At 34.2% G+C, this 22,697-nt stretch overlaps 1 protein-coding gene across 1 annotated transcript in view; it reads right to left on the minus strand.

Moving 5' to 3' along the window:
- Positions 1 to 22,697, minus strand: part of GPR158 (G protein-coupled receptor 158) — a 410,036-nt gene that overhangs the window by 183,995 nt on the left and 203,344 nt on the right. Inside the window, exon 4 of the mRNA XM_038529762.1 lies at positions 4,449 to 4,645. Within this exon, the coding sequence (XP_038385690.1) occupies positions 4,449 to 4,645 (197 nt within the window). The remainder of the gene's footprint in view (positions 1 to 4,448; positions 4,646 to 22,697) is intronic.

Raw genomic sequence — 22,697 nt, forward strand, 5'->3', positions numbered from 1 at the left:
ACTCTGTACCACAGGTGTTTTGTTCATTTTAGCTATCTGGACAGTCTATTAGGATTAGTATAGGACAACTGTTTTCAATTATAAAGACAATTTAAATGAATTTATTGCCTAGAATTCCACTGCTGGGAATCCCACTGGCTATATTTTTTCAACACCTTATCTTTTACACTATTTTAAATTTCATACTTAGCCTGTAACATGGGAAGCAAACAGATTATCAATTTCACAATTTGGTCTAAAATAATATAGTAACAATAGGCAAATGTCTAGTAAGGTACTTTATATGCACTATCTCACTATATCTTCAAAAGGATCCTGTGAGGTAAGTAATAAACTTTTTAAAAAATCTTATAATACCTTTATTGAGATATAATTAATATACCTTAAATGCTTTTAAAGTGTATAAACCAGTGGTTTTAGTATATTGACACATTTGTGAAACATATTGGCCTAATCCAATTTTAGAAAATTTTCTTCCCCCAACAAAAAAAAACCCTGAACCCACTGGCAGTCACACCCCATTCTTCCCTTCTTGTATCTCCTAACAACCACTAATCTACTTGTCTTTGCTGATTTCCCTATTCTGGACATTTCATATAAATGTAATCTTCATATACATGATCTTTCATGGCTGTTTTCTTTCACTTAGCATGTTTTCAAGATTCATCCATGCTGTCGCATGCATCAGCATTTATTCCTTTTTATTAACAAAAAGATATTCCATTTAAGGGACATACCACATTTTACTTATCCATTCATCAGCTGATGAACAGTTAGATGGTCTCCATATTTTGGCTATTATAATTATGCTGCTATGAACATTTGTGTGAACAATTTTTGCATAGACAAATATTTCCTCCTTTTTATTAATTTCAGGTGTACACTATAATGATTCAATAGTTTTATACATTTCTCAATGCACGTGAAGGTAAATATACTCTTAATCTGCTTTATCTATTCTACTCACCCACCTCCCCTCTGGCAACCATGAGCTTATTCTTTGTATTTAAGAGTCTGTTTTCTGTTTGTCTTTTTTTTCTCTCTTTGTTCATTTGTTCTGTTTCTTAAATTCAACATGAGTAAAATATGATACTTGTCTTTCTCTGACTTATTTTACTTAGCAATATATCCTGTAGATCCACCCACAATGGCAAGAGCTCATCCTTTTTTTATGGGTGATAATCCATTAAATACACACACATGCACGAACCCCGTATCTTCTTTATCGGTTCATCTATGGATGGACACCTGGGTTCTTTCCACATATTTTTTCAAATTAGTGTTTTTGGTTTTTGGGGAGTAAATACCCGGAGTAAATACCCAGTAGTGAAATGACTAGGTCGTATGATAATTCTATTTTTAACTTTTTGAGGAACCTCCATACTGTTTTCCACCATGGCTATACACAGGTTTGTATTTTTTCTCCACGTCTTTTTAAAGATTTATTTATTATTTATTCAGAGAGAGAGAGAAAGAGGCAGAGACACAGGCAGAGGGAGAAGCAGGCTCCATGCAGGGACTCGATTCCGGATCTCCAGGACCACACCCTGGGCTGCAGGCGGCGTTAAACCGCTGCGCCACCAGGGCTGCCCTAGACCTATGTTTTCAATTCTCCTAGGTATACACTTAGAAGTGGAATTATTGGGTCATATCATAATTCTACGTTTAATTTTTTAAGGTATTGCTAAACTATTTTCCAAAGTGGCTGCACCATTTTACATTCCCAGTAGCAATGAATGAGCATTTCAATTTTTCCACATCCTCAACAACACCTGTAATTGTATTTTTGGCTCTGCTAGTGTGTGCTGTGGGCATGTGCTTGATTTGAATTTTCCTAGTAACGAATATTACTGAGCATTTTTTCATATGCATATTGGCCATTTGTGTATCTTCCAGGAGAAACGTCTATTCAGCTATCTTGTCCATTTCTGAGTTGGGTTATCTTTTTATTCTTTATATTTTCTGGATTCTAGTATAATTTGCAAATAATTCCTACTATTATATAGGTTGTCTTTTTACCTTTTTGATGATGTCCTTTGAGGCACAAAAGTTTTGAAGTTTGATAAAGTCCAATTTATTTATTTATTTTTCTTGTCAGTTAGGCTTTTCATGCTGTATCTAGCATTGCCTAACCCAAAATTTATGCCTATGTTTTCTTCTAAAAATATCTCTTAGTTTTGGGCCTTATATTTAGATATATAACCCATTTTAAATTAATTTCTGTATAGGGTATGTTAAATCTCACTTTATAGAGGAAAAAACTTGGCAAAGTGTGGCTGAACAATATTCCCAAAGTATAATAGCGTTCAAGGGGCTGAGACAGGATTCAAACAAGCTAATTCTAGAGTCTGCACACTTACCCACAATATTATGCTACTTCTATATTGCAACTAAGGTCTTTCTCTTTTGTCAAAATAGATGTAAATTGATAGATTATAGGTTTTTGTTCCTTTAATTATTGGTGGGTAGGCAATGCAATGGAAAACTCGTAAGAAAGACCTCAATATTACTTCAAAAGGGATCATTAGTTTTCTGTTTTATGCAAAGGACTGCTGCAAGAATATGTAAAAAGCAGAGCCCATGTCTATATGCTATAAACATGCAATCTCTACAATGAAAATGGTTTACTGCTTTTACAATTAATCATTCTTTTTGGTAACTGAAATCAGAAAAGTTTACCAAATGTTTCCTTTAATATACTAGATCCACATTCACTGACTTTCTTAACCTGTATTATTTTCTAAAAATAATCCCCCCTATATTATATCACATTCTGTGAAAACTGATTCTTCAAAAGGTGATCATCTTAAAACCAGATAATGTCTAATTTATCTATTCCAACTAGTTTGTTTCTATAGAAATGTCAGTAAATGATATGTAAAGATACCAATTCTCATGCTAACCCTATAAAATAGCATTTCATATGAAGGTCCAGAGAAATTTGAAAAGTTAATAACTTTGGAAAGGTAAATAACATTAACATAGATTAAGACATTGGTCTAGCAAGAGCTATTTCAGTTTTTTCTTATCATCCAATGTAATAGTCTACCCATCATATATCATAACTATATTTAGCACAGCAATCATTAATGTTTATCATCAATTAAAATTCATACAGAACTATCTCTTATCCCCTTTGTGAATGAATGACATTATATAGAGATTTCAGACCAATTTATTAAATAGACCTTTCAATTCTACCTGCTGTGCCAGTGACAGGTTATTAAAAAGACTAATTTTATCTTGGTAACAGAAGTTAGATATTTCTCAACTCTACTTTCCTACTACTTTATTATATATACAACTTAACACATATTTTGTTTCAAAGAAAGACATGTATTGGTTAAATGAAGAGCAATTTGCCTGTTTGCAGTTTCTTGCTGACTTAAAGCTTGATTTTAATTTGTGTTGTATGCTTCTGTTAATGAAATCTGTCTATTCAAAATAACTATTAAGGTCTATAACATAATGGATACATTCTCCTAGAATTGCAATAGAGGGTTTTTTTTTTTTAATGTTAACTTCAGGCATTGTACTAGATGCCATTCAGAGAGTTGTTTTATTTTTTTGATTTCTAATGGGAACACTTTATGCTTCCAATGAGCTCTGTTACCAAAATCAATCTACAACTTTGCTAACATAAAGGGGCCATTTGAATTCAGAAAAGGTGGAAACTTAAGGCTTTGTGTTTTTTCCCCCAATGGCACAAATACATTTCTGAAAGCAACAGAACCAAAAATTCTGACAACACTGGCTACATATAATTAATTGAATGACCAACTGAAGACAACTCCTCCAGAAAGCTTTGCCCTGAAAATTTTAGTGTTTCATCCACTCCTGACTGAGAAGCATACAAATGTTTATATTACTCTTTGACTTCTCAGAACGGAACCAAAGGACAGGCTTTCCCAAAAGCCATATAAGCTCTGTGTAGGATCGCTATTATCCTGGGATACTAATGCAAGACCAAATATAAGTTTATGAATAAATTTATTCTTCAAAGTATAATGTGTTCAAAAATAGTCAAGTCCATTTGTCAACTTCAAATATGGCTAAGAGAAATAAAAATTAAATATAACCAATATAAAAAAGCTTTCTAGATATGAAAAAAACCTAACAATGCATTGGGTACCAGTAGAATAAGTTCTTCTAGAAGAAGCCAAAGAGATGTAAAAGAGAGTCCTTTAAGGCAATAAAGTACTCAAACTCCATGCTAAATGGGGGAAACATTTTATAGAAGAAAATGTTATAAGATTCCATATTTCTAATCCCTATTTCTCCTGGGAAGCTAAAGAATATAATGTTCATACTCTAGGCTGATTATATTATAGGAAGACTTCTGCTAAACAGAGAGGCAACTGGGACTTGGAAAAACTCTATTTGCTTGAAAAAAGAAGAGGTCACTTCATAATAAAAAGGAAGGTCATAACCAGGGTACCTGGGTTTACCTTTGCTTTGCGAAAGTGGTAGACCACCAGCATGCTAACGAAGTCAAGCAGCATACACAGGGCTTGGAAGGAGATGATAGCAAGTCGCAAATACTTATCCTCCTGGACAAAGCAGGGGCTGTCATCAGCACAGTAGGGGCAGCCCTCCCTGCAGGGTAGGCAGACATGGACTTCTTCTGACACATCTTTTGCACTTCCTGAAATTTCCAAATAAAACCAGTGTCATTGCACCTCTGAGATAGGTGAGATCAAGTACACAAAACACATCCTCACCTCTTCATTACTTATCCCTTTTATTAAAGACCTTTTATCAACCTTCTTGCTAGGGTAGAGAGCTACTTTGCTTTTAGACTCAAACAAAATTCCTTTTGCCTTTTTGATTAAAAAAATGTCATTCAGAGTAATAAAAAATAGCAAAAAAAGAAATAAAACTCCTTAAAGATATAGAATACTTTTCCAATTCTGTCACCTCATTATCTACCAATTACCAAATGATACTTTCTTTGCCATAAATCATATTCCATAAATATGTGTTAAAGAATTAGCCAGAAAGAAGGTAAGAAAGTTATCTCTTTTCTGTACCAAGTAATACTCAACACTTTTGGAATGTCTTGACCTAGATGGCACAGAATCCAAAATGAGGCTTTGATTGCTCCTTAATTCAGCAGGGATCTCATCTACTAAGTTCATTAGGTCTAAATTGGATAAAATGGTACTTAGCCGACAGTTGTTCAGTGTGCAATTGCCTAATGATGGTGCATCCTTTGCCCAGAGTATAATCCATACTTACAGGCTATCATGTAATTTCCCACTTTGCCTACTCAGAGGACATTTCCTCACCATTAACTACCCACTGCTATTGATCCTCCCTTTACTTTTAGATTCTTCTCTCTCAGCTATCAAACTTAACTTAAATCTGAAGCCCAATAGACAAATATTTTCATTTATTGCTGAGTCGAGTCTAACACTGGCAAATATCCAATTAATGACATATACTTTAAAAAAACTATTTCCAACTCTGAACTCAATATGAAAGACATTAGTGAATGTATATCCAATTTTGTATATAATAAAACCACCCAGTTTAGTATATAACTCAAACCACCCTGTTCAATATGTAACATAACCTTGATTGACTGACAAATCTGGGAAAGAGGTTGTTCTGGTTAATAGCATTTTAATAATACAAAGTTTAACAGAAAGTTTTTATTACTTTTAACTCTTGTTGGAGGTTCAAAATCTTTCTAAAATGTATTTCTCTGCTTTCTCTCCTTAATAAATACAATAGCAAAAACATAATGGAGTATTTCTTTGATGATTCAGGATACAATGTTGTTTAAGAGTAATTATTCTGTTATACAGTGAAAAGTATATGAATTTTAGTATCCAGCAGATATTGTTTCCATTCCTAGATAGCTCAGTGATATGAGGCAGCTCATTTGATCACCTTGGGTCTTAGTTTACTTACATATGAAATTTAAATTGTAGATATTAACCAAGTTAACATGTATAAGTCAAAGCGCCTGGTTTTCCCTCCTTCAAATATTGAGGATGCAAAGAGAAAGCTGAAATCCATTGGTGCCTTAAAGAAAGGTATTACTGTTCAAAATCAATAAGTTGGGAGAAATAGGTGAGGTAAGGAGGAAGTGAGTGAGAATGATAAGCTTCATTTTAGAGAAGCTAACTTTGAAGTCCAACTCCTTGTCCAGCAGTAATATACATTAAAAAATGGGCAATAATACAAGACTGGGGCATGGGAGAAGGATCAGAGAAAGAACCTACAGAAAGCTTGGGGAGTAGATAAGGCAACGATTAGGGAATGCAAAGAGTAAGAAGTACATAAGGCAATGATTAGGGAATGCAAAGAGTAAGAAGCTAGACAGGTAGAAATTTTTGCAATGTCATAAAAGAAAACAGATTTATTGGACATGCAGAAATGTGATCAAAGGTGATGACTGAGGAAAAGCTAGGAGGTATAATTATTGTTTTATCTTTCACTGACCTTTTAGATAGTAGTTTTCAAGGAGTGATAGAGATTGAAACTTGTTTGTCAGGGCTTAAGGAATAAATAGGTGACAAAGTAGAGTATTATCTCAAAAAACATTCCATTGAATGAAAAAAGCCAGACAATCTCATGGTTAATAGGAATAATGATGAAGTAAAAAAATTACTTTGTGTTTTGTATTCTACTACAGGTAAGATATAAGCATTGCTGCAGTCAGCAAAAGGAAGTATTAGAAATTAAGGAAGGATATGGGAAGACTGGTAAGTAAAGGATGGCAGAAGTAAGGATTGGAAATAATTAAAAGCTCAGTTGGAGAAATTAACTCTAAGAATAATTGATGCCTCTTCTCACACTGGAAAGAAGTAGAGCTAGATTAAAGATTTTTTTACATGGATGGAACTAGAGGATATTATGCTAAGTGAAATAAATCAATCAGATAAGGATAATTAACATGTGATTTCACTCATATGTGAAATTTATATTTGTGAAGCAAAAGTATCTATGGAAAGTCTTTTTTGTGTGAAATAGTCCTTTTTTAACCCAATCTTTGCTTTTTTGCTTCAGCTAAATATGCAGATATTTTCTCATAAGAAGCTCTTTAAGAAGCTCCTAGCTGCCTATGAGCCAGGCAGTACATACTATTTACTTTCAATTCAATTAAACTTAAAACTTCATTCATATCTAATGGTATAATTCTCCCAGATGGTATGAGCTATTTAGTACTCTGAATCACTCAAGCCTGAAAAATACAATTGACCCTGAACAACATCGGTTTGAACCACATGGTCCACTTATACATAGATTTTTTTCCAATAAATATATTGGGAAATTTTTGGATAATTTTGACAATTTGAGACAACTCAGATAAACTATGTAGCCTAGAAATATTGAAAAAATAAAGAAAAAGTTGCATATGTAATAAAAGCATAAAATATATGTACATATCAGTCTATTTTAACATTTATAATAATAAAACATATACAAATATATTATAAGAACTTAACATTTATCAAAATGTGTGCACACTTACAGATTACATATGGCACCATTCCACAGCTGAGAGAAATGTAAGCAAATGTAAAGATACAGTATTAAATCATAACTGCATAAAGTTAAATGCAGTAATACTGAACTATTGTAATAATTTTGTAGTCACCTTCTGTTGCTATTGTGGGAGCTTGAGCATTACCAGTATCTGCCTAAAATCCTATCTGATACTAATCATCTCTGCCTGAGCATTTTGTCTCTCCAGTAAATTTTGTATTGCATAAAAAGCAATCTTTCAGGATTCTCATGTATTTTTTATTGTGTTTACTGCAATACTGTAAACCTTGAACAACACCATGAGACCCACACAAAGTACCGCTTCTAGTGATGCTAGAAGTACTTCCAAGAGTGAAATCATGACATTACAAGATAATGGTGAACTGCTTCATAGTTACCATAGATTGAGATCTGCAGCTAGGTGCCTGCCATTTTAAGATAAAAGAAACCAGTATAAGGACTAGTGTTTAGGAAAAAAAAAAAAAGGAAATTTGTGAAGATGTTACTGTAACTATGCCAACAGGCACAAAAACCTTGCACTTTTTATGAAATACCTTTTTATCTCATATTGAAAATGCAGCTGTGGGATCTGGATGCTATAAGAAAAGCATACTTCTGGACTCTAATACGATTTTGAAAAAAATGAAGTCACTATAAGAAAAACTTAAAGCAAAAGGAAGGTAAAGGTCTAACGCTGGAGAATTTAATGCCAGCAAAGGATGGTTTGATAATTTTAGAAACAGGTTTGGCTTTAAAAAAATGTCAAGATAATAGGAGAAGCAGCGTTTGCCAATAAGAATCAGCAGATGAGTTCTCAGACACCTTTAAGAAAATCATTGAGGAGAAAGGATATCTCCCTTTTAATGCAGAAGAAAATGTGCTCTTCTGGGGGGTGGGGGTATTGCCACAAAGAACATTTATTAATAAGGAAGAGAAGTGAGTCCAGGATTTAAGGCAGAAAAGGATAGGCTAATTCTGCTGTTTTGTGTGAATGCAGTCAAGTTTATGATCAGGACTTATCTATACAGCTGCTTGTAGGGAAGAGATAAACACCAGCTGACAGTCTTTTGGTTGTACAACAAGAAGATGTGGACCACAAGAACCCTTTTTCTAGATTGGTTCCACTGATGCTGTGTTTCTGAAGTCAAGAAGTACTTTTACAGTGAGGCACTGCCTTTTAAATTTCTTTTGTTATTGGACAATGCCCCTGGCCACCCAGAACTCCATGAGTTCAACCCTGAAGGCATGAAGAGGATCTACCTGCCCCCAAACACAACTTCTCTAATTCAGCCTCTAGATCAGGATGTCATAATGACCTTTAAGGCTCATTATATGTTACTCTATGGAAGTGACTGTCAAGGCTATGAAAGAGAATAGAGAGAACATCATAAAAGCCTAGAAGGATTACACCATTGAGGATGCCATCATTGTTACAGAAAAGGCCATAAAAGTCATTAAGGCCAAAACTAAATTCTTGCTGGAAAAACTGACAAATATGCATAACTTCATAGGATTTACAACAGAGCCATGGCAAAAAAAGGTCGGGGGTAAAAGGTGATATGGATCTTGGAGAAATTTAAGAGTTAATAGATACCATAGCAGAGGAATTAATAGAAGACCACTTGTTGGAGATGAGTGCTTCCAAACCAGTGCCAGACGATGAGGAAGAAGAGGTAGAAGTAGTAGTATCAGAAAACAAATTTACATTAGACAATCTGGCGGAAGGGTTCTGATTATTCAAGACTGCTTTTAACTTCTTTTACAGCATGGGCCATTTCAAGATACAGGCACTATAACTAAGGAAAAATTGGTATAAGGATTGGTACCATAAAGAAACATTTTCAGAGAAATGAAAACAAAAATATATTTCCATAAAGTTACAGCAAGTGTGCCTGCTTCTCCTGCCTGCTCTTCTACCTCTAACACCCCTAAGACACAAGACCTCTTCCTCCACCTCCTCCTTCATAGCCTATTCAACACAGCCTATTTAACATCCAGTGTGAAGACTTTTATGATGATATCTACTTTCACTTAATGAATAATAAATAATAATCACGCCATACAGTTAATAAGCTTATTTGTTGTGCATATATGAGTCTTTATGTGAAAATCTAACAGCTTTTAAGCAATAACTGTATGAGACATTTGTATAATCATCATCATCCTCACTTAAATATTCATTGTGTAGAACATCGTGTGCAAGACTTGTATGCTAATAGATAATCTATCCTTCCAAAGATATGTGTTAGTTTTCTCACTGTTTTATAACTTTGCTTTCAAAGAATTATATTACCATATACTATGTCTCTCTCTTTCTCTCATAATTGGGGAGAAACTATGTATTGGCCAATCATCACAGGCTAAGTGTTTTTCTAAAAATGTAACAGTGTTTCCAATATTATTTTAAGAATATGACTATAATACTGTATGCTGCTTTTTACTTAACAATTTATTTATTTATTTTAGAAAGAGAGCACAAGTGGTAGGAGCAGAGAGAGAGAGAGAGAGAGAGAAAGAATCTCCATCATACTCTGCCCTGAACATGGAGCCTGACACCAGGCTTGATCCCACATCCCTGAGATTACAACCAGAGTCAGATGTCTAACTGACTGCACCACTCAGGCACCTCTCTATGCCACAAGAATTTTATAATGGTTCGTTCATTAGCATATTGAATAGGCTAGCATGAAGCAACTATTGATTACACCAGGTTACTATAAAGCAATCTTATTGCTGCTTCTTTATCAATGCATGAATTAGAATACTTGTAAATAAGTATGAATTTCTTTTCCACATTCTTTACATCTTTTATGTCTACTGTTAGTGAAACATATAACATCTACAGTATTTTGTAGCATAAAAGACAATATTGATGTAGGTAATGACAAGTGATTCATCTTGAAAACAGAGGATATAAACTTAATGGCACTGATAATTATAACAATACTGTAAATTTATTTTCTCTTCCCTATGGTTTTCTTAATAACATTTTTTTCTTCAGCTTGCTTTATTATAATAATAACTTACAGTATATAATACACATACAAAACATGTGATAATCAACTCTATACTACTGGTAGGACTTACATTCAACAGTAGGCTATTAGTAGTTAAGTTCTGGGGGAGTTGGGAGTCATATGTGGATTTTTCACTGTGCAGGGGTTTGGCACTCCAAACCCCCATGTTGTTCAAGGGTCAACTGCATTGCAGAATGCTAAGTACTTTGTATATATGAGCTTGTCAGTTTTTGTAAGATGACCATGGTAAGCAGTTGTAGTCACATTTTAACTATATTTGACAAGTCTTCCAGCTTTGTTAAATTTTCCATCATTTTTAACCAAACTTAATTTGAAAGTCTCTTTTGGGTTAGAGCCAAATCTATGGTCCACTTCTTGTAAATGTTCAAAACTTAACCTTACCCTTGATTTCTTTCATGACCAATATTTTACTTTTGTCCAATTTCCTCATCACTAATTGTTATTCTATTGCATAGTATACATTTCTGTAAGGTATTCTAAATAAGTTTTGTAATGAGGTAGGAGATAGAAAGCACTGATAAAATAATACCTCAAGCTTTACAGAATTTGACAGAAACAAACTATTATTCAATTCAGCAACTATTTTCTGAGTGTCAAATTATGTGTCAAGAACTATTTTACTGGAATAAATCAGTGAACAAAACAAAGATCTCTGTGCCTGTGGAATTTATGCTCTACTGAATAAAACAGACAACCAACCAACATAGTAGGTAAATAACCTGGATAAGGAAGAGCAACCTTAGAGGGCTTCAAAGAAAGCCCTGAGGCAAAAAAACAATAATAATAAGGGAAGAAATTCTATGGGCATTTGAAGTAAGATACTGGCAGCATGTCCCATAACTATCATAACTACTACAATATGATGTGGGTCAAGAATATGTAATACAGGGCATCAAACACCCCTCCCCAAAACTATGATAGCCTCTAGGTTCAAGTCAGTTGTTTCTGGTGCCACTCATATAGAGTACAATTTGAATGGTGTCCTCTAGATCTAAACAACATGTTTAGCCATAAGCTGGACATAAAGAGGTGAATAAGTTTGGGACCTGACAGGTTACACAAATAATTTTAATTATGCTATTAAATACTTCCCTACATATTCACAAAATAATTTACTTTGTAGAAATAGTTTATCTTTGTGTTCTTATCCTTTGCTTTGTACTATACTATGTCTCTATCAATTTGTTAAAGATTATAGAGAATATAATTAATTACTCCCACTTGAAATTATTTTATTTAAAGAGCAGAACCCTCTCCAGTTCACTTTTTGTTAAGTAGATTGTAGCTGAATTGCAGTACAGTACACTCTAATAAAGTGTGTTGGTCAAACTACCCAAATCAGATTTTCAAGACCTGGAGGCCCAATAAACTTAAATCATCACCAAAGGAACAACCTGACTTTTACATTAGCAAAAATAAAAAATAAAAAATAAAGGAAAAACAGATCTCTTCTCAGATTTTGTGAAATTCAACAACTTAGATCAGTAGAATACTGTCATAGGCTCAATATGATATTTTGCAACATTCTAAACATTTGGTTAGGATCAGTTATTTCCTCTCTGTAAGATATATCCAATGATTAAGGGAAAAGAATAAATTCTCTTCTGCAATTAAAAATGGAGTACGTTTGTTTTGGAAGCTGGGGAAGATGGCAAAGCAGGAGGATCCTGAACTCTCCCTTTCCTACATTTACTAGATATTATCTACATCCAAGTCAATAAATTGGAGAGTGACTTGAAGACTGGCAGAACAAATTCACAAATAAATACAGAGAGAAGCTGCATCTGAAAGGTTAAGAAAGTCAGAAAGGCAGAGGGAGGCTGCCAGCAGGAGGAAAAGAGCTGCATGCATAGAGAGGGCAGAGAGACAGGCCCTTGTACCAAGGAGTTTCTGGGGAAGGTTAATCCCTGTAAACCAGCAGGACTTGCAGCCTAGAGCTTTAAAAGTCAGAGGACTCAGCAGTGAGCAAACAAGGAGGGTAAGTGATAGCTAGGTCTCTGCCCTGAAAGAGAAAACATCCTGAGCAGAAAGACAACACAGAAACAGTAGTTTACACAACAGGGTGGGGGAGAGGGGTGTTGGTGAATGGGAGACAGATTTGTCTAGAATGACTTCAGAGCACGTTGGGGGACTTCTCCAAAAATGAGGGACCTGGCAGTTGTCATTTTCCTTCCCTGCTTCCCAGCATAAACACAGAGCCACCTGTAAGAAGTGGAGTTCAAGATACTTGCTATCTCTCCTGTTAGCAGTGCACCTGAAGATTCATATACTCCAAGCCTGCTAGCTTCAACCCTGGGATCAGGGCAAATTTTGTTAGCATACACACCCCACCCAGCTGCTGGGTGCACAGCTGCCACCACATGACAAGCCTAGTCAAACCTAGTCAATGCAATGCACACTAGCCACCCTGGCCCACATCCTCCAACAGGTGTATTGTTTTAGGGGATCTAACATAAGACTAGTGGCCCAGTGCAAATTCTGCTAACACTGCTGCCCCACTCCCAAGTTCCCTGGCAGTCATGTCCCACCACCAACCCCCCAGAGCTGGCCTGCCTGGGTCCCACTAACACCACAAAGATAAGTACAGCCCATAACAGGAAGAGTCAGTGTACATAACTGCACTGAAAGAAAAAGTGACTCAGATACAATAGCAGGTTGTAAGCAACACACATAGGATTCTCTCCTGAAGTGCCAAGTTCTGGTGAACAGCAGACACTGCACTCCAGGGCACTCCAGGACCTCTTCCTCATAAATTCACTACTTTCAAGAGCAGAAGACATAGCTGACCTTCTTAACATACAGAAACAGACACAAGAGGCAGACAAAATAAGGATACAGAAAAATTTATCCCCAGTGAAAGAAAACAAGTTCATGGCCACTGATCTAAGTGAAACAGATATAAGAAGTATATCTGATAGAGAAATTAAAGCAATGACTATAAGGATACTTACTGGACTTGAGAAAAGACTGGAATATATGAGTGAGACCCTTAAAAGAGATAAGGAATAACATAGCAGAGATAAAGGACTCAATAAATGAAATGAGAAACACACTTGATGGAATGAATATCACAATGGAAGAAGCAGGGGAATGAATTAGTGACCTAGAAATAGAGTAATGGAAAGTAATCAAGCTGAAATAGAAAAAAAAGGGATTATATAAATGGAAAATATATTCCATTAAACATAATAACATTTGTGTGATAAGAGTCACAGAATAACAGAAAGAAAAGGAGGCAGAAAATTTATTTGAAGAAATAATCGCTGAAAACTTCCCTAATCTGGGGAAGGAAACAGACATCCAGATCGAAGAGAACTGCCATAAAAATCAACAAAAGCAGACCCACACTAGGACACATTGCAATTAATTTGCAAAACATAATAAAGAAAAAAAATGTAAAAGCAGTAAGACAAAAGAGGTGGGTAATTTATCAGAGAAAACCCATAAGGATAGCTGGGAATTTCTCAACAGAAAGTTGGCAAGCCAGAAGAGAGGGGCATGATCTATTCAAAGTACTCAATGAGAAAAATCTGCAGCCAAGAATATTCTATCCAGCAAGGATATCATTCAGAATAGAAAGAGAGATAAAGAGTTTCGCAAACAAAAACTAAAGGAGTTAATGACCACTAAATCAGCCATGCAAGAAATATTAAAGGGGACTCTGAGTGGAAAGGAAAAACCAAAAGTGACATAATGAAGTTAGGAAACACAAAGCAGTAAAAATGAATATTTCTGTAAAGAAACCAGTCAAAGTACTCACCAAAAAAAGGATACAAAAATATAATAACACCTAAAATGTGGAAAGGAGAGAAGATAAGAATAGGCTCAAACTTAAAAGGCCATCAACTTAACATAAACTGCTATATGTAGAATATACATATAAAACTAATGGCAACCATTTATCAAAACCACTAATAAACATGCAAAGAATAAAGAGAAAGAAATAGATTTAAAACAAAGACTATAACAAGAGACAAAGGAGGACACTATATAATAATAAAGGGAACAATCTATTAAGAAGATATAACAATTGTAATTATTTATGCATCTAACATAAGAGCACCCAAATATAAAAAAACAGTTAACAAACCTAAAGAAACTAACCAATAACATTACAATGACAGTGGGGGAGTTTAACATCCCACTTACATCAATGGACAGATCACCTTAACAGAAGATCAACAAGGAAACCATGGCTTTGAATGACACAATGAACCAGATGGATTTAACAGATATATTCAGAACATTCCATTCTAATAAAGCAGAATACCACATTCTTTTCAAGTGCACATGTAACATTCTCCAGGATAGATCATATTATTAGTTCACAAAACAATCCTCAACAGGGACACCTGGGTGGCTCAGCAGTTGAGTGCCTGCCTTCAGCTCAGGGCATGATCAAGTCCCACATTGGGGTCCCTGCATGGAGCCTGCTTCTCCCTCTGCCTATGTCTTTGCATCTCTCTGTGTCTCTCAGGAATAAATAAATAAAATCTTTAAAAAAAAATCCTCAACAAATTCAAGAAAATAGAAGTGATACCACACATCTTTTCTGGCCATAATGCTGTGAAACTAGAAATCAACCACAAGAAAAATTTGGAAAGACCACAAAAACCTGGAGATTAAATAACATGCTACTAAGCAATGAATGAGTCAACTAGAAAATAAAAGGAGAAATTTAAAAGTACATGGAAAAAAATGAAAATGAAAACACAAGTTCCAAAACATATGGGATGCAACAAAAGTAGTTTTAAGAGGGATTGTTTACAGCAATACAGACCTGCCTCAAAAAGCCAGAAAAATCTCAAATAAACAACCTCATCTTACACCTAAAGGAACTAAAAAAAGAATCACAAACAAAAGCTAAAATCAGAAGTATGAAAGAAAGAATAAAAACTAGAGAAGAAATAAAAACTAAAAAACCATTAGAACCAATTAATGAAGCCAGGAGCTGGTTCCTTGAAAAGACCAATAAAACTGATAAACCTCTAGCCAGACTTGCCAAGATAAAAAGAGAAAGGACTCAAAGAAATAAAATCACAAATGAGAAAGAAGAAATAATCAACACAGTAGAAATACAATTATGAGATAATATCATGAAAAATTATGTCAAAAAGTTAAACAACCTAAAAGAAATGGATAAAGTCCTAGAAACATATAAACACCAAACTTGAAACAGGAAGAAATAGAAAATTTGAACAGACCAGTAACCAGTAAAGAGATTGAATGAATTAAAAAAAAAAAAAAAAACTCTCAACAAACAAAAGTCCAGGACCAGATGGCCTCCCAGGCAAATTCTACCAAATATTTGAAGAAGCATTAATACCTATTCTTCTCAAAATATTCCAAGAACAGAAAAGAAAGAAAACTTCCAAATTCATTCTATGAAACCAGCATTATCCTGATACCAAAATCAGACACTACTAATAAAGAAAACTACAGGCTGATATCTCTGATGAGCACAGATACAAAAGTCCTCATTAATATTAGCAAACCAAATTCAAAAATACATTAAAAACTTCATTTACCATGATCATGTGGGATTTATTCCTGGGTTGTAAGGGTGGTTCAATATTCACAGATCAATCAATGTGATATATTACATCAAGAAGAGAAAGGAGAAGAACCATAGAATCATTTCAGTAGATGTAGAAAAAGCATCTGACAAACAACATCCATTCATAATAAAAATCCTCAACAAAATAGGTATAGAAGGAACATACCTCAAATTAATAAAGGCCTCAAATGAAAAACCCACAGCTAACATCATCCTTAATGCAGAAAAACTGAGAGCTTTTCCCCTAAGACAAGGAACAAGAGAGGGATGGCTACTTTCACCACTTTTATTCAACATAGTACAGGAAGTTCTAGCCACAGTAATCACACAACAAAAAGATATAAAAAGCATCCAGGGCATTTGGGTGGCTCAGTTGGTTAAGGGTCCAACTCTTTGTTTCGGCTCAGGTCATGATCTCACAGCCATGGGATCAAGCCCCACATCAGGCTCTACACTCAGCATGGAGTCTACTTGAGATTCTCATTCCCTTCCCCTCTGCTCCTCTCCCAACCTCTGTAAAATAAATAAATAAATAAAATTATTTTAAAAAAAGAAATAAAAGTCATCCAAATCAGCAAGGAAGAAATAAAATTTTCACTATTTGCAGATGACATGATGCTCTACATAGAAAACCCAAAGACTCCACCAAAAAACTGCTAAAACTGATGCACAAATTCAGCAAAGCCACAGGATACAAAATCGATGTACAGAAATCTGCTGCATTTCTATACACTAATAAAGAAGTAGGAGAAAGAAATTAAGAAAAAAAATCTCATTTACAATTGCACCAAAAATACCTAGGAATAAACCTAACTAAAGAGATGAAAGACCTTGTACTCTGCAAACTATAAAACACTGATGAAAGGGCACAAAGAAATGGAAAGACATTCCATGCTCATGAATTGGAAGAACAAATATTTTTTTAAATGTCCATGCTACCCAAAGCAATTTATACAGTTGATCTAATTCCCATTTTTCACAGAGCTAGAATAAACAACCCTAAAATTTGTATGGAACCATAAAAGACCCTGAACAGCCAAAGCAATCTTGAAAAAGAAAACCAAAGCTGGAGGCATCACAATTCCAAACTTCAAGTTATATTACAAAGTTGTAGTAATCAAAACCATATAGTATCAGCACAAAAATAGACTCAGAGATCAATGAAACAGAATACAAAACTCAGAAATAAATCCTCAACTACATGGTCAATCTTTGACAAAGCAGAAAAATAATGCCCAATAAGAATAGATAGTCTCTTCTACAATGGTGTTAGGGAAAAAAACTGGACAGTCACATGCAAAAGAATGAAACTGAAACATTTTCTTACACCATACACAAAAATAAATTCAAAATGGATGAAAGGCCGCAATGTGAAACAGGAAACCATAAAAATCCTAGACGAGAACACAGATAGTAACCTCTTTGACATCGGCCACAGCAACTTCTTTCTAGATATGCCTCCTGTGGTAAAGGAAACAAAAGCAAAAAAAAAGCTTTTGCACAGTGTAAAAAAAAAAAATCAACAAAACTAAAAGGCAACCTATAGAAAGGGAGAAGATATTTGTAAATGACGTATCCAATAAATATATGAAGAACTTAAAAAACTCAACACCCAAAAAACAAATAATCCAATTTAAAAATGGGCAGAAGAGATAATCAGACATTTTTCCAAAGAAGACATACAGATGGTCAACAGACATGAAATGATGCTCAACATCAGTAATCATCAGGGAATAGCAAATCAAAATTATAATGAGATTCACCTCACACCCGTGAGAATGGTTAACATCAAAAACACAAGAAACCACAAGTGTGGAGGATGTGGAAAAAAAGGAACACTCCTGCATTGTTTGTGGGAATGTAAACTGGCAATAGCTACTCTGGGAAACAGTATGGAGGTTCCTCAAAAAGTTAAAAATAGGGGCACCTGGGTGGCCCAGTTGATTAAACATCGGACTCTTGATTTGGGTTCAGGTCGTGATCTCAGTCTTGTGAGATTGAGTCCCATGTTGGGCTCTGCACTGGGCATGGAGTCTCCTTTTCCTCTCCCTATCACTCCCCCTCCCCCTCTTAAAAAAAGGTTAAAGACAGAACTACCATATTGCAATCCAGCAATTGCACTACCAGGTATTTACCCAAAGAATATAAAAACATGAATTCAAAGGGATACGTGCACCAGCATTATTTACAATAGCTAAATTATGGAAACAGCCCAAGTGTCCATGGACTGATGAATGGATAAGGAAGACGTGAGATAATATGTATCACTCAGCCATGAAAAAGGATAAAATCTTATCATTTGCATTGACATGGATGGATCTAGAGAGTATAAGGCTAAGCGAAATAAGTCCGAGACAAATGCCGTCTGACTTCACTCATATGTGGAATTTAAGCAAAACAAAGGAAACAAAGGAAAAACAGAGAGAGAGAGACAGACAGACAGACATAGACAAACCAAGAAACACTCTTAATTACAGAGAACAAACTGATGTTTACTGGAGGGGAGATGGGTGAGTGATGGGTTAAATAGGGGATTAAGTAGGGCACTTGCTGTGATGAGCACCAGGTGATGTATGGAAGTGTTGAATCACTATAGTGTATACCTGAAAGTAATATAATGCTGCATATTAACTAACCAGAATTAAAGAACTTAAAAAAGGGAATACATTCTTTTTGAAATTTATTGTATATATTAAATTTATATAATTAACAAAAATTAGCTTTTCTTCCTTCCTTCTTTCTCTAACCAGACAAGCTTATTCCTAAATGAGACTTAGATATCATTTCTGCCTAATGGTAGAAATACATTTCTTTTATTACTCCAATTTTGTTGCTCATCTATATTTCCTAATTATGGTCCCCTCTACATTGATATATTGTTGTTATTCACATAAATCAAGGTTCTTTCACAGGGCTCACAATGTCCCCCAATTCTGATTTACTGGTTTACTGAAGAGACTGAGTTATTTGTCTATATTCAAACTATTAAAACAGAAAATGCAGGTAGCATTGAGGAACACAATAATCTCAGTCCTGTTGAATAGTGGATTCCTGCTGTCCAAAGCTGAACTTAAACATAGCTACCCTCTCTTATTATTCTCTTCACCAACTATTATCCAGATCTACACCAACACAGAGGACTTTACATGCCTAATGCGTTCTCTCTGTTCACTTCTCTTCCTGGTGCTCCAAGTCCTTATGACTATCTCTATCTGCCTGCATTCTTCCACTCTGCCTATAGCTAACATTCCACAGATGTATGTGCTGTACCCAAATAAGATGTGAACTCTCTAAGAATAAGACAATGGCTTTTGTATTTTCCAACACAGATTAATATTACAAAAGATCCAGTATACTGGGTCACAAAAATACAATCATGAGTGTAGGGACATACAACAGAAAAAGCTTGTATACTGCATTATCTTCCTTAGGTAAGGCTGAAATAACAATGGACAGGTATTATGTCTACTAAAATAGTAGCAGCCAAATGTAAGTTTGGAAATTGACAAGTCCAAACCATTCTATAGTTCTTCATACAGGTAATATGTAATTATGTTGGTTAGACAAATGCTTCAATATTTGTGGGTAAAAACAATGTGCTAGAAAATAAACTATGATCACATTTTATTCTTTGTGTTCTAAAGTATCACAAGATCAACTCACAAATGTTGAGTAGTGAAGTGCTCTCATGAGAAACTTCCTCTTTATTAATTGCCTGAACTTTATTTGAGTATGAAAAATCATAAGGTTCCATAGGGGACACAAAGTGGTAAAATGGAGAGAAAGAAAAACCACAAGTCAGAGACCTGATTTCTAAAGTGCAGAAAACTAAAATTACAGATAGAGCTTTCTACATTATTTTCAGGTAGGACTCAAAGCATCATTAAATGATCTTCTGGTTCCAAAAACATTTTATCAATTTGTACTTAAGTTCTTTATCTAGGACAAGGGTATATATGCAGCTAGTAGAAAACATAATACTACTAAATAATAATAATAGGCTTTTTGTTAATCTACTAAATGGTACCTAATTTATTAAGTTCCTAGAGGGCAGGGGCCATGATTTATATATCTTTTTATGTATGCAGCATTGAATACAGTATTTTATACATACTCAGCAAATACTCAGCAAATAATTGTTGATGATGAAAGTGCTCTTCCAAAAGAATAAATGTAATATAAATGTACAGTTGAAAATATTCAACCTAACTAATCTTCAGGCTCTCAAATCATTTGTGCTTAAGAATTCATTCAAAATGCTATTTTTCAAGATGCTAGACACAAATTAGAAAAATATGTTAGGAATAGGAGTTACTACAGTTGTCTTTGGCACCTATGGGAAAGCGTGTTTAGAAAACATCTTGAAGGGTGTACATGGGTGGCTCAGTTGGTTAAGGGTCTGCCTTCAGCTCAGGTCATGAACCCAGGGTCTTGGGATCAAGCCTCACATCAGGCTCCCTACTCAGGGGAGCCTGCTTCTCCTTCTCCCTCTGCCCGCTGTTCCTCCTTGCTTGTGCTCTCTCTCTCTATCATATAAATACAATCTTTAAAGAAGACAGAAATCATCTTGGAGGATAATTTGATTTGTGAGTCTCCATTCTGAGCAACTTGAAAACATCTTCTGTGAATAGAATTCCAATCTGCTTTGCTAAAGTTTAAAAATGAAGATAATACTTGGAACTTTCAGATTAAAAAAAAAAAAAAAAAAAAAAACGCTCCCTGAAGACAAATTACAAATATGAAGAGCTATGAGTTTTGGCAATCGATAGCAGCTTTCAGCTCATTATATGGATGATCAAGTATGCTGCCTTGAGCAGAAATATAAAAAAGGACATTGGGAGGTTATACTAGTACCATAGGATATGTGAAGAATCAAATATTCACCTGTAAACATGAGCCTGCTGAGATAAATTGTGAAATTTGTGAACAGTATGTTAAATCTTTTTGCTTACTTTAATTTTTCTATACTAACATCAGAAAAACTCAAAACTTAGAGGCATTTTTATTTAAGTATAGTTTTACATAAACTAGTAAAAATAGAAACTTTATTTTATTTTATTTAAAATAAACTTTAATAAAATAGAAACTTTAAATAGAAACTTTAATTTATTTTATTTAAAATAGAAAATTTAGAATGGGTAAATAAACCATTGTACATTTACTCAATGGAATTATATGGAGCTGTTAAAATTATGTTCAGGAAAATTATGTATTAAAATGAATATACCGAGTTTTCAGAAAGATCCTATGTATAGACATTTGTATAAAAATTATAAACTTAAAGAATTAAATTATCAACAGATTTCAAATAGCTTTTGGGATTCTATTTTTCTATACACTCCAAATGTTCTTTAATGAGATGTAATCTTTTTATAATAAAAACATTAATATTTTAAAACTATGACCCTCTAGATAGCAGTGAATAACAAAGTGAATTTTTGCTCCACATCCCTAATTAACCTACAGGTATTGAAAAACTTCAGACTTCTGAATTAAAACATAATGTTCTAAAAATCAGATTTTCTTAGCTTTTAATTTTGATATAATTTGAAACGTACAGGAAAGATGCAAAAATGGTATAAATAAATTCCATATTTGTGCAAAAAATGTGGTATATATACACAATGGAATTATTCAGCCCTGAGAAAGGAGAATATCCTGACATTTCAGACACCACTGATAGATCTTGAGTATATTATTCTATGAGAGATAAATCAGACAGAGAAAGACAAGTACTGTATATCAATTATATGTGGAATCTAAAAAAGTCAAAACTGTAAAAAACAGAGATCAAAGTGGCAGTTACCAGGAGATATGGGTGAGGAGGAGAAGACTGATGGTGTTCAAGGTTATAAACTTGGAAGAAGTAGCATATAAGCTATAGAGATCTAGTATACAATATAATGATACAGACAATGATATTGTTCTGTAATGATGAATGTGATGAATACTGCCTCAATGGCAATCATATTAAAATATATAAATGTATTGGAGTAATATACTATACATCTTAAATTTATAAAATATAACAAAACTGGGGGAAATTCCATATATTCTTTACCCAGATCCACTATCTACATTCTATATCATTTATCTTATCTTATAGTCCCTGAAAAGATTGACAGAGGTTTATAAACTTATACGCATACTATTTTTTTCTGAACCATGTGAGAGTAAATTAGAAATTTTGTGTTCCTTTACCTATAAATATTTCAGTTTGCATATCCTAAGAAAAGAGCATTCTCATGCAAAACCACATTATGATTATGAAAGTTGGGAAATTTAATACTGATACAATATACAACATTTTTTCATGAATAGTCCATATTAAAATTCCATCAATTTTCAGTTATATCTATTGTAGTTATTTTCATCCAACCAGGATAAAATCTACATGATGCATTACACTTAGGTGCCATGTCTCTAGTCTCTGATTTGGAACATTATTAATAAAGTAATTTTTCTAGTCTTCCAAAATAGTTTGCGGATCAGTTTGTAAGTTTTGATGTTTCATAACACTTTTGTTTTACAAAGTATGAATCAGTAAAATTTTAAGACTGTATCACACAGCAAACATACAACTAAAGTCCGTTTTGCCATGTGAG

This window comes from Canis lupus, chromosome 2, assembly GCF_011100685.1.
Source record: "Canis lupus familiaris isolate Mischka breed German Shepherd chromosome 2, alternate assembly UU_Cfam_GSD_1.0, whole genome shotgun sequence".
Lineage (NCBI taxonomy): Eukaryota > Metazoa > Chordata > Mammalia > Carnivora > Canidae > Canis > Canis lupus.